Below are 12,602 nucleotides of genomic sequence, written 5' to 3'. Positions count from 1 at the left end.
TTTTATAGATATAGGTCACACTACTGTACTGATTATCGAGCTAATATATTTCAATTGGCCTTATTTTGCTTAACAATATTTAGCAATTGGCTTTATATTATATTGCTTTATGGGTATGTCACTTGATACATATTGTGCATGTTTTAATACATTGTGAAACAGCACACTGTTAGCTGGCTCAAAGCCCAGATTGTGGGATTTGCAACAGTGTATAAGTATTTAGTATGAGATCATCTAGCATTCACATAAGCTGGCAGAGTCCTCTGTTTTGCATGCTTATGAGGACCTCTGCTGGTGGTTGGTGGTACACTTTTGGCTTTGTGATAAAAATAGTAGTTTGACGTGGGGTTGATAGATCACCCACAAACAATATGTTATGTGACCTCCCTTGGACCAGAGGTTCTGTTGTTCTGTGCTGTTTATCAATGCTCTCACCTCTACATATTGGGTGGTGAGGCAATTATAGAGACAGTGACCCTATCTAGTAAAGACAGCGAATCTGACACATTATGTAGTAACAGCTGGCATCAACACATCCTAAAATCTGCCTAACATGGGTTTGTGACACGTGTTTCGCATTTGAGCTTTCTCAAACTGGCCTGAAAGCTCAAATGCGAAACACGTGTCACATACCCGTGTTAGACAGATTTTAGGATGTGTTGATGCCAGCTGTTACTACATAATGTGTCAGATTCACTGTCTTTACTAGATAGGGTCACTGTCTCTATAATTGCCTCACCAATTGGACTCTGCCAGCTTATGTGAATGCTAGATGATCTCATACTAAATACTTATACACTGTTGCAAATCCCACAATCTGGGTTTTGAGCCAGCTAACAGTGTGCTGTTTCACATTGTATTAAAACATGCACAATATGTATCAAGTGACATACCCGTAAAGCAATATAATATAAAGCCAATTGCTAAATATTGTTAAGCAAAATAAGGCCAATTGAAATATATTAGCTTGATAATCAGTACAGCAGTGTGACCTATATCTATAAAATACAAGGGAAATAATCCCCTCAAATTAAAGCTGCATCCCCCCAATAAATCTGCCAACACGTTTTAATCTTTAACACAATCTTTATTTCCAGCACATATATGTATTGTTTGTCCAACAATTTTTAACCCCTCCAATTTCGCACCTTTGATGGGTATCTCCTTATCAGGATACTAATAAAGATAATTGGAGTTCCCATTTTTTAAAATAATTGTTTATACAAACCTAAGAAACGTCCAATTTCTCAGATAGGAGTGCATCCGCTCACAACTGCTTTTTTCTTGTGTTTTTTTTTAATATTCACCCCCAGTTGAGAGGATAGCACCCCCGCTCTATAAACATCAGCACAATAGCGGAATAGGCCCGAAAAATAGAGGGCAAAATTAACCTGTAGTGTGCAGAATCCCAAACCCCTGTTCCCACTACTTTATCACCAGCCAATCAGCTCCTGACTGTTAAGTTACAGGCTGGGTTTAAAAATGAGCAGTTAAGAGCTGATTGGCCTGTGATAAAGTACCAGGCGCCTTATCACTTCTCCTCCCTTATCACTGCTTCATACATCTACCCCTTATACTGCCGAGATATGGTGTAGTTTCTTATTCAGAGTTGCAATAAGTCCATTTTGCAGGAGTTTGTAATTGTTTGAACTGAGCATTCCCTATAGCCCTATGAATGATTTAAAGTCATACCAATCTCTGCCTCACTTCCCATTGATTTTGAGTCTATGTTGTGAAGCTCAGGAGGCTCAGATAAGACCTTTATACCCTATCTCTGGTTTACAGTTTAACCTATGTAAGAAATATATTCCCAACTTGTGCTAAGCCTGGATGCTCCACATCATGGAATAACATCATATCAATACACCTTACCTCCGTACTCTTGGTTTACAAGTTTAGGCTAAGGTAAGTGAGTTACAATAAGTCCCAGGGTTATTGAGCTTGGACTCTATTGGAGCTGACAGCTGGGACTTTAAACCCATACCTTTGGGATCCTACAGGAAGTTGACTAAAGTTAACTGTGAGGGTTCACTCCATGAAGAAAACCTCACCCCTTAGTAAGCTAAGCCCCTTACAGGAGGATTATATCCATGTTAAATGCCATCATCTTGTAGTGTTGTTTAAATGGCCCAAGAACAGTAGTCAGGACTGACATAGGCTTTTATTGGGGACAAGGGCACTGGGCGTTCTATGCTAATGTGGGCATGATGGACAGGGGAGGGGGGGTGGGCAGCTGACATCCCCCTGCCCAATTCTCCCTGAACGTGCATGCATATGTAAGGTTGCTCAGAGCAACCCTACATATGCATGCACCTTCCACATCTTTTGGGGGAACATAGAAAGATGTGGGAGGTTCCTCCTGGCCTGCGAATGGATGTTACTTTATAACACCCATTCGCAGGCCTCTATGAGCAAGTCACCCTGCAAAAGGGTGGCAGCAGCCAACCATTCGCAAGGCAGGGTTTGGTTGATTCGCAAGGGTGCGAATTCGCATCCGAGCGAATCAACCAGAATAAACTCCCTGGTGTAGTCTGTGGGAGAGCAAATGACAAATACAAATTCAGTGCTCAAAGGACAATAATAGGCCCAGAATATATCGTACCGCTCTCTAGGAACGTGATGGCTTTGCTCTGGATCTCATGGTTCAGTTGATGAGATTTTTCCAGATACTGCAGGATAAAAATATTGGGTGCGAATAAAACCATGTTCTGCTCTCCGCATCCATACGGCATGGCCAAGAGACGGTCCAGGTTCTGCATGGCTGTGCCCATCAGATCTCCTGCAGGGTAACAGAGGTACAGCAAAATGATGCAGGATAATAGAATAAAGAGACACAGATGTATTGTAACAAGAACTATGTAGACACCATGCACTTCACACTGCCATAGCACATTATGGAGATTACAAACAATGAATAAAGACACACAGGCAAAATTGGTGAGGCTTATGGGCCTGATTCAGGATGAGGTATAGTTTTGTGAGTAATCGCAAAACTACAACTCCCGGTGCTAGCATCCGGCCTGGTCAGCATGGGTTACTGTATTGCTTGTAGTAGTGGCACAACAGCTATTTCCCAGTGATGAAAGGACTATAGCTGACTTATGGGAAGCCCCCCCCCGTGTAATCATCCAACCTAGTTTTGCTAATGCTATATTTTAGTAGGGAGGGAGATGTGTTTTTTAAATGTATTTATTTTATTATTTTATTGTAGAGTTTTACTATCCACTAAATAGCCTGATTATGCACATTATAATATATCATTTAGAATATGAAAATGAAATAGACAAATACTGTAAATAGTAGCAACTTAAAACCAACCCAACATAGGGACTAACAAACTTATTTTCCTATGGACTTATGCCTACGTCTTGAATGTACCATCAGGATATAAATTAGTGATGTCACAGACCAGTATATATATATAATTGAACCTTTGTTTTCAATCACCTTTTGTCATAGTTTGCCAAGTAGGACACCCAGCTCTTACTGACTGGATCATTCAGCTGTCCCTGCAGCCTAATGTGCTCCCTCCTTATAGCAGTGACCCCTATGTCTGTGCTGTCCTCTATTTGTATTTTATATTAAACAAAGCTACTCATAGACTACTCTGGACATAATTGCCCACAACAATCACTATCAGGAGTCCCTTTAATCTAATATAGTTGCTTCTGTAGAAGCCGTTCTATGACATTTTTCTAAAGCTTGGCAGAAAGTTAGAAAGTCACTGAAAGGTTCTTCCAGGTGTTACAAAAACTTTGCTTAACAAAAAAGGACAGATTGTTCCACAATCGTCACCAGTGGGTAATCTATCCATGTGGATAGCTTGACATTTCATCTCTAGTTCATCATATAAAATATTCTTAGTATATAGCATGCTGTTCAAATTGAAACATTTTCTTAAGCATTGTACGCATTGGGGCGACTGCAGCCTGTGCTGAGCGATGTGCTGAAACAGTTTGCAGCTGAGCGATCTGTGCTGATCAGGTTTTTGTCTATTGTTTATAGGCAAGATCCTGTGATTTATCAGAATCGACGTGCAAGCCCTGTCTATTACTGTGGGCGATAGTACGCAGTAGACCACTTATCGCCTTCACCTGGTGCCATACACACGGAGACATTATCAAATATACTGTAGGAAGAAATAACTTTTGGACGTCATGATCTACTGTATAAAGACATTCTATGATTATTGGAGGATTTCAACAATTTTGGTGCAGAATCTCTCTGTTGAGTAACAGCTTCAGGTATTTGCCCTTCCATAAGAAATACTTCAATAGCTTTTTTGGCCTTTCTGGAGACCACGCCTAAGAGTGAATACTGGATCTGTCGCTCCCCATGGTTCTCTCGCTCCCACTCTGTGATGGGCTTCTCCTGCATTGACCCAAAAGCTGTAACAATCTCTCATCTATAAATCACTGGTGCATTATACTCCACATTAACTCTGAAAGCTCTAATACAAAGGTATAGTATAGTATCTTCTAGGCTCTAGAATACAATTAATAGAAAATAGTCCAGGCAATTTATAACAGCCAACCAAGATTATAGACTATCTGGAGTCTAACAGAGGGTAGAGGGTTAATGAAATAAAATTATACAGTATGCATACATCATATTACAGAAACAAATTCTCATCCTAGTATTAGAGCTGAACATTTGTGATTGATAAAATGGATCTAAATTTTTGCATAAAAACCTGGTTATATCCAGTGCTGTAGGTGTTCCTGTGTGCATCTTGTAGAAGATATATTTCATAAAGTAAAAAAACCAGGGTCTAATCCGGGTCTAGAACCCGGATTAACATTTACTGAAAAACTATGGTTGATTTTGCCCATCCCCACCACGCTGATGAGCATGTGTAAACAAAAGCATGTACGGTACATCCTGATACTGGAGGTCTGGGTGCAATCACTGGGATTTTCTGGTCATTGCTAAGCAGAGGAGTCTGGATGTAGATAATAAAACAAATGTTACCTAATACTGTGATATGGGCTCTTTCCGAATCCTCCAGAGTGTTTTCCGGGACTATCAGAGAGATCTCCTCTACCTTAGAATGCTCTAGAGACAAGACAATTGGTTCACATTACATTAAATAAAAAGCACTGACGTGTAAGCAAGACATTGATTTAGATGCTGTTTTTTTTTTTACATCTTCTATAAAAAAAAAAATTAAACAAATTTATATAACTGAATTTATCCCCTTACACGTGTTCGGGAGGCACAATGATCGGTGCCTCCCAAACTAATTTAAATGTCACAAATTACTAAAATAATATGAATAAAATACTTATGACACAGAATATGTGTCATAAATATATTCTTTTATTATTTTAAACAAAATTACAGGGGAAGCACTGCCTTCCCTGACTGCACGTCCTTGTTGCACACCTACAGAAGATCTAGGTCCATCTACATGCGGCCAATATCACACATTGTTCAGAGGCAATTTAGTTCTGCATTTGACTCTGCTTATGTGCATTATGACAAAGAAAGTGACTGTTAAGTAGAGTAATATACATATTTATTAATCAATAATAAATACAATTATAGTAATGATATTAATCATTTTCATCGTCACAACACATCACACAGTCGTTTCCTATAATCCAGTTCTCACCTTCTCCCTCTTTGATGCAGAGCAGAGTGCTGTGAGTTTTCTCCTCCAGGACACCTCCGGGCTATGATCACCGACACATGCAGGAGAGAGAACACATGAAGATGGAATGTAATGTTACTGTACCAGTGCTTTCTGCAAGACATTACAGATTACAGCTGATTCTGAGTCACATGAAGAGCGGCTGTAGTTACAGATAGCTGCGGAAGCCTGATTGACTACCTTATGCTAATATGAGAAACCAGAAAAATGGGGATTATGATACAGCGCTCGGGTTTTTACTGATTAAATTTATTACAATACTAAAAGAGATGTAATACAAATCATATACAATACATTGCGTATGAGAATTCTCACAATTAAAAATGATGATAAAACTGTATTTAAAAAAGGATAAATTTCCAGCTAGTAATCGATGTTGGGGCAAAAGTGGATATTTTTGGTCCAAATCAACACCAGGGTTTATAATTACCATATATTGTGGATGACCTTATTAGGAAAGGATTTTCAGAGTCCCGGAGATTTCCCACTGGAGGATTCCCGAATGTCACACAATTGGTGAAATGATGAAAGAGGCAGTCCTTAAGGTACGGCTGATACCAGATGTAATGGGTGCAGGTTTCGGGGGATCCAAGATGGTATTACAACAAAACTGGTCCGGGTGTGATGTCCTCTGGAATTCCAAGGTTTTTAGATGGAAATGGGTGTGAGATGGTTGGCTCTCCAATAAAATGCTAGGGCAGGATGCAGTGGCTCAACGCTTTTCGGCGTGTTCACACGCCTTCAACCAGCTCCTGATGAAGGCGTGTGAACACGCCGAAACGCGTTGAGCCACTGCATCCTGCCCTAGCACTTTATTGGAGAGCCATCCATCTCACACCCATTTCCATCTAAAGACCTTGGAATTCCAATGTATTGTATATGATTTGTATTACATCTCTTTTAGTATTGTAATAAATGTATTCAGTAAAAACCTGAGTGCTGTATCATAATCCCCATTTTTCTTGTTCTTGTACTTTTGGGAGCTTTACACCCTCCCGATACAGCAGCTATAGTTACACTGGTGGTTCCTTTCTTTTTTTACTATAATATGAGAAACCATCAGGCTAGTGCAGGGGGCTCATGCCTCTGCCATTGGTAAGACATGCCACCCACTGATTCTACACCAGCACTAGATTGCTTAGAAAATGCCTCTACATCGCTCTGTGTTTAGGAGCATAGGGATGTGCAGCCCAGCGCATCACTCTTGCCCGGCTATTAATATCCAGCATGCCGGATATTAGTCTCCTAAATGCCGGTCAGGACCAGTGTTCGCACCGGAGTGTGCTGAGCGATCTTGCTGAGCATTCAGAGCGATCTAGCATTGCTCAGAACGCTCAGCCATATCTCCCCATGTGTAGGCCCCATTAGCGTGTCTAGTAGTCATACATATGGGGAACGGAAGCCTGTGTCTAAGGTTCACATGGAGCATTAGGCTGGGCACACACTTAGATGATATCGGCACGATTTGCCATATCGGAACGACAAATAGTGCTGGCCATCTCATCTGTACCTGTATCTGCGTGCTCCTGCGGGTGGCATCTGGCACTTCCCCACCAGAAGTGCGGCAGAGTCAATCAGAACATATCATGTACGACCAAGTGGGGTAATGAAGGACGGAATGAGACATTATGATCCCAGTTTCTAGCAATCACAATGCAGGAAGGAGGTTGTATGTGATAATGTGCCTCCTCCTGCATTTGCATTGCTGAGGATCGCATATACTTAGCATATACTATCCAAGCGAACATGTCAGCGTGGTGTGTAGTTTTATGGCTTCAGAATCCTATTTATCCTTAATGGGCTGTTACACATGCAGAAATGTATGTTTTATGTAATGGGCCCATTCACTATTAGTAGACAAGAAAATGTTCCACTTCGGAGTTTGCCTGTGTTAATTCCCATAGCCTGCTCGGTACTTGTTTCCTAGCACGGTGCCCAGATTTCTACGTACGCAAGCGTAGTGAAATCGCATTGCATATGACATACGATGCGTGCGATGCGATTTCAGTCTCTGCCGTTCCCGCTCTCTGTTTCCCGCAGGATGGCCCATCTGTAACACTAGGGTCTCTATTTACCCACATAACCCAACCCACTCTCACATCTGCACAGTGACACAGTGTTAATACACATCGTACAGCATTTTACACGCCATGCCATGCGATGCGATATCTTTACGCAAAAAAGCCCTGTACGCTAATAGAGTAGTGGGCGCCATGCTAGGAAACAAGTATCGTCTGCTCCGCCCTATGAGAAAAAGGACTTGAATTGCAAAGAGGAATCTGGGCAGATCCTTCCTCCTCTACTGCCCAGCGGCCATGCGCACAGATCAGCTCAGGTCTCACACTTACACGATTGACCGTGGTACAGAGGGGGGGGGGGTACTATTTACCCTGGCCTGGACCTGTTGGAGGGGCCTGATGGGGACCCGGCACCCATCGCTGCACTCCCCGCACCAGAGAAATACTGACTTGCTCTTGTATTTAAGTATCTACTGCCATAGCTCACAGTTAGTTGGATGCTTAATTATCAGGGGACTATAATGAATAGATCCCTGTAAGCAGTGGCAGTTTTTACCTATGGATTGCAGGACTACAGCCCCTCCAGGTAAAATCCACCACTGTGCTCTGAATAATTAAAGTAAAGTAAACATATTCTAAATCTTACCTGCCAGTCACCCAATGCAGTCCCATTTGGAGGAGTTCCCTCCTTCCAGGATGCATCTATGGGCTGCTACAACTGCAGCCCATAGAATCTGCGGTCTGCACATGAGTCAGTCCCAGTGCCTGTCATCTGCATTGTACAGGCGCCAGGACCATATTATAGCTTCTTTGGGCTGCTGCCGAAGCAGAGCACAGAAGCCGAGAGCCAGCGCATGTGCAGTATCAAGGAAGCTATTGTGCCTGCGCTGCTCCTGTGACCCCAGCGGGACCAGAAGCAGTGACAGCAGAGTGGTGACAGCATTGTGGGCAGTGGTAGTTCCCCTCCTACACCAAGGTAGAAGCCGCCACTGCCAATAAGAATACAGAATTTTGGTCATTAGGAAGTGAGCATTGCTGTATATCCACATACTGACCTGTACGAGTAAGGGCTTCACGACTGTGTCAGTGCTGCCTTGCTTAGGGACAACAGGGATCTCATTTTCACAAAGGTCTTTTGTGTCCACAGCCTCCGTCCTCACAGTGATATTTACCTCTCCTGGATTTGGGGTAAAGACTACATAACATATCATTTAAATAATGAGCACAGTTTAAAAGTGACTGGGGCGTTAGTCATGCACCACAAATGGCCATTATGTTGCTGATGGATGGGGGAGGGTGGAAGGGGGAGTATGAATGGGACAGATTTCCTGCTATTTTGCTGAAAAAGGAAGGGGGATTAGTCATGCCTCGCAAATGTGGAGAAATGGGCCGCTATTGTGCTGTCCGGAGGTGGGGTGGGTTGGTCTGGGCCGCTACTGCATTATAACTTTATGACAATGTGACAGAGCTCTCAAGCTGGGACTATATGATACATTTTGACTTCATCTCTATCACTCTCCTGCTTCGGCCTCTCTCTCTCCTCCCCCTCCCTCTCCTGTCTTTCCGTCTCTCTCTCCTCTTTCTTTGCATCTCTCTCCTGTCTCTGCTGCTCTCCCCTCTATGTGCCAACTTCCATCTTGCTCTGTTAGGACCTGAACAACCATACCTCCTATCTGTCCCGATTTTCACAGGGCAGTCTCATTTTCTTGGGACTGTCCCGTGTCTCACCCATGGCCAGCAGTGTCCTGCTGCTTGTGTGTGTGGGGGGGGGGGTATTTGAAGACCCCCTGCCTGTTGTTGCTCTGGACAGCATCTATTCAGTAAAACAAAGGGGCTAGGCTAGGATCATGGCCAGCAGCTCACAGTGCACTGGCCATGCCCCCATAGTGATGGGAAAAGGGGAGTGGTTTGTGGCCGTGACATTCCAGTGAGGCCACGTCCTTTTTAACAGATACCATGCCTCCTTTCCTGTGCGCTGCAGAGGGTCCTGATCAGCAAAATAAAAATGTTGGGAGGTATACTGAACAGCTGCTGCTTCTTCATGAATATGCGAGGGAAGGAGACGCACATAAAATAGGCGGAGCCAAGGTGCATGGTGATGACAGCATAAAGTGCTATGGACTGTTTGAGAAAGGGGGGCCCCATAACGGTTTCTTGCTTAGACCCTCATAAGATATAAATACACCTCTGGTTAGGAGCTGATTGATTTGTAACTTGGGGTATGTTTACTAAGCCTGTAATAGAGACAAAGTGGGCTGAGATAAAGTACCAGCCAATCAGCTCCTAACTGCCATGTCACCGGCTGTAGTGACATGACAGTGATTAACAATGGTTGAATATATGACAATTGGGACTGCGCTTAGAGCAGCTATCAAGTGGAGATATCAGGGGTAGTGGGTCGCCAAACCCTCTAAAACAAGTACAGAAGAAACAATATGATATCTTTTCTCAAAACAGCGCTCTTACTACCTCTACAATGTTCTTCTAGAGGAATGATGTAGAAAGTTTTCAGATTTCTGTTCTTTTCAATTTTTCTTCCCGCATCAAGGTCATGGAAAAGAAATGAAGAGAATAATGATGTAGCAAGTCTAAACAATCTGATTGTTTCAAACGGGGTCCCGAAATATTCCGCTCTGGGGTGTGACGAAATTTCCTTTAAGGGATCACCGTGGTGTTTGGAAGATATTAATTCCGGCTTACACTTGCTTACATAAAATAAAACGTCGCCATACACATAAAGGTTTCTTTCACCGATTTCTCATTTCCACCTTCTCCTCCTATTCCTTCCTCTCAACCGAGTTTATGAAAAAATAAACACGGAGGAATGGTATCAGTGGGTGTCAAATGAGAAAAGATTCTAAATGGATTTTACCCAATGGTTAAATTACATACCCAGTATTCATATGGGGTGTGTAAAATAATTTTTAGAATAGGGATCACCCTTGTGTTCTAAAGGCAATAATTGCTTACACTGTGCTTACATATAACAAAATATCGCCATATACATAAAGGTATCTTTTTCCTTAAATTTTCAAGCAGGTGCTCACGTTTTTGCTTACTTGTGATTGCTGTTACTCCTCATATCAAGGTATCTTTGGTGATTCTTTGGTCCAAAAAAGGAGAAATGCTTCCAAATAATGGCAAACTCAATTTATTTAAAATGGAATATTTAAAAAGGCAAAAAACATTGGAGTTGAAACACAGGACCATACAGAGGATAAGGTGACCGGAACACACTCACCCAAAACAGATCCTGACCAATGTAGTTACCCCAATAAAAGCCACCAACGCGTTTCGACTATTGTCTTTATCAAGGTGATTGATAAAGACAATAGTCGAAACGCGTTGGTGGCTTTTATTGGGGTAACTACATTGGTCAGGATCTGTTTTGGGTGAGTGTGTTCCGGTCACCTTATCCTCTGTATGGTCCTGTGTTTCAACTCCAATGTTTTTTGCCTTTTTAAATATTCCATTTTAAATAAATTGAGTTTGCCATTATTTGGAAGCATTTCTCCTTTTTTGGACCAAAGAATCACCAAAGATACCTTGATATGAGGAGTAACAGCAATCACAAGTAAGCAAAAACGTGAGCACCTGCTTGAAAATTTAAGGAAAAAGATACCTTTATGTATATGGCGATATTTTGTTATATGTAAGCACAGTGTAAGCAATTATTGCCTTTAGAACACAAGGGTGATCCCTATTCTAAAAATTATTTTACACACCCCATAGGAATACTGGGTATGTAATTTAACCATTGGGTAAAATCCATTTAGAATCTTTTCTCATTTGACACCCACTGATACCATTCCTCCGTGTTTATTTTTTCATAAACTCGGTTGAGAGGAAGGAATAGGAGGAGAAGGTGGAAATGAGAAATCGGTGAAAGAAACCTTTATGTGTATGGCGACGTTTTATTTTATGTAAGCAAGTGTAAGCCGGAATTAATATCTTCCAAACACCACGGTGATCCCTTAAAGGAAATTTCGTCACACCCCAGAGCGGAATATTTCGGGACCCCGTTTGAAACAATCAGATTGTTTAGACTTGCTACATCATTATTCTCTTCATTTCTTTTCCATGACCTTGATGCGGGAAGAAAAATTGAAAAGAACAGAAATCTGAAAACTTTCTACATCATTCCTCTAGAAGAACATTGTAGAGGTAGTAAGAGACATGACAGTGATTGGCTGGTACATTTAGGAATTGATTGGCTGGTACATTGTCTCAGTCCACTTTATCTCCATCAAAGGTAAGTAAATAGACCCCTTTTGTCTCTCTCCAAGCTTTGATACATCTCCCCCTGGGACTTGGAAAACCCCTCTGAGACATAATAAAAAACGGTACTTGTGTACTTTCACGGCTCCCATCGCATGCCATCGCATGCCATATGTAGTGGCATGCGATGCGATTTTCCCGTGTTTTTGTCATTTTTATAAAATCGCATACGATCGCATGAGATCGCATGCGATCGCATGCGATCGCATGAGATCGCATGTTATGCGATGTCATTTTTCACAGAAATTATGGACATGAGTTGACATCATGTAAAATGCACCCCAAATGTCATTTTTCACACTGTATCAACGCCAACCCGAAGCGTGGCGAGCGCAGCGAGCCCGCGAGGGGCGGCGGTAAGCGTCCTATGACCTTTTCATACCCCCACTATCCACATCGGCGTAGAGTTGAGAATAGAAAGTGTGGCGAGTGCAGCGGGCCACCGAGCCCGAAGCGTGGCGAGCGCAGCGAGCCATGTGAGGGGATGCGGATACCTTCACAGGTATCCGTGTCCCCTCGCGGGCTTCACAGGTATCCGTGTCCCCTCGCGGGGCTCGCTGCGCTCGCCACGCTTCGGGCTTCGTGTCTCGCTGCGCTCGCCACACTTTCTATTCTCAACTCCACGCCGACGTGGATAGTGGGGGTATGAAAAG

General features: G+C 42.5%; 1 protein-coding gene across 1 annotated transcript in view; it reads right to left on the bottom strand.

The window, feature by feature from the left end:
* The window catches only part of LOC146009243 (alpha-2-macroglobulin-like), a 99,292-nt gene that overhangs the window by 28,944 nt on the left and 57,746 nt on the right, over window positions 1-12,602 (bottom strand). Inside the window, exons 21-24 of the mRNA XM_083149407.1 lie at window positions 8,727-8,848; window positions 5,615-5,675; window positions 4,972-5,055; window positions 2,603-2,779 (exon numbers count right to left, since the gene is read on the bottom strand). Coding sequence (XP_083005533.1) covers window positions 2,603-2,779; window positions 4,972-5,055; window positions 5,615-5,675; window positions 8,727-8,848 — 444 coding nt within the window. The remainder of the gene's footprint in view (window positions 1-2,602; window positions 2,780-4,971; window positions 5,056-5,614; window positions 5,676-8,726; window positions 8,849-12,602) is intronic.

The sequence above is a fragment of the Crinia signifera genome, chromosome 6 (assembly GCF_055691185.1).
Source record: "Crinia signifera chromosome 6, ASM5569118v1, whole genome shotgun sequence".
Classification (NCBI taxonomy): domain Eukaryota; kingdom Metazoa; phylum Chordata; class Amphibia; order Anura; family Myobatrachidae; genus Crinia; species Crinia signifera.
This window is presented reverse-complemented; position numbering and strand designations above follow the sequence as displayed.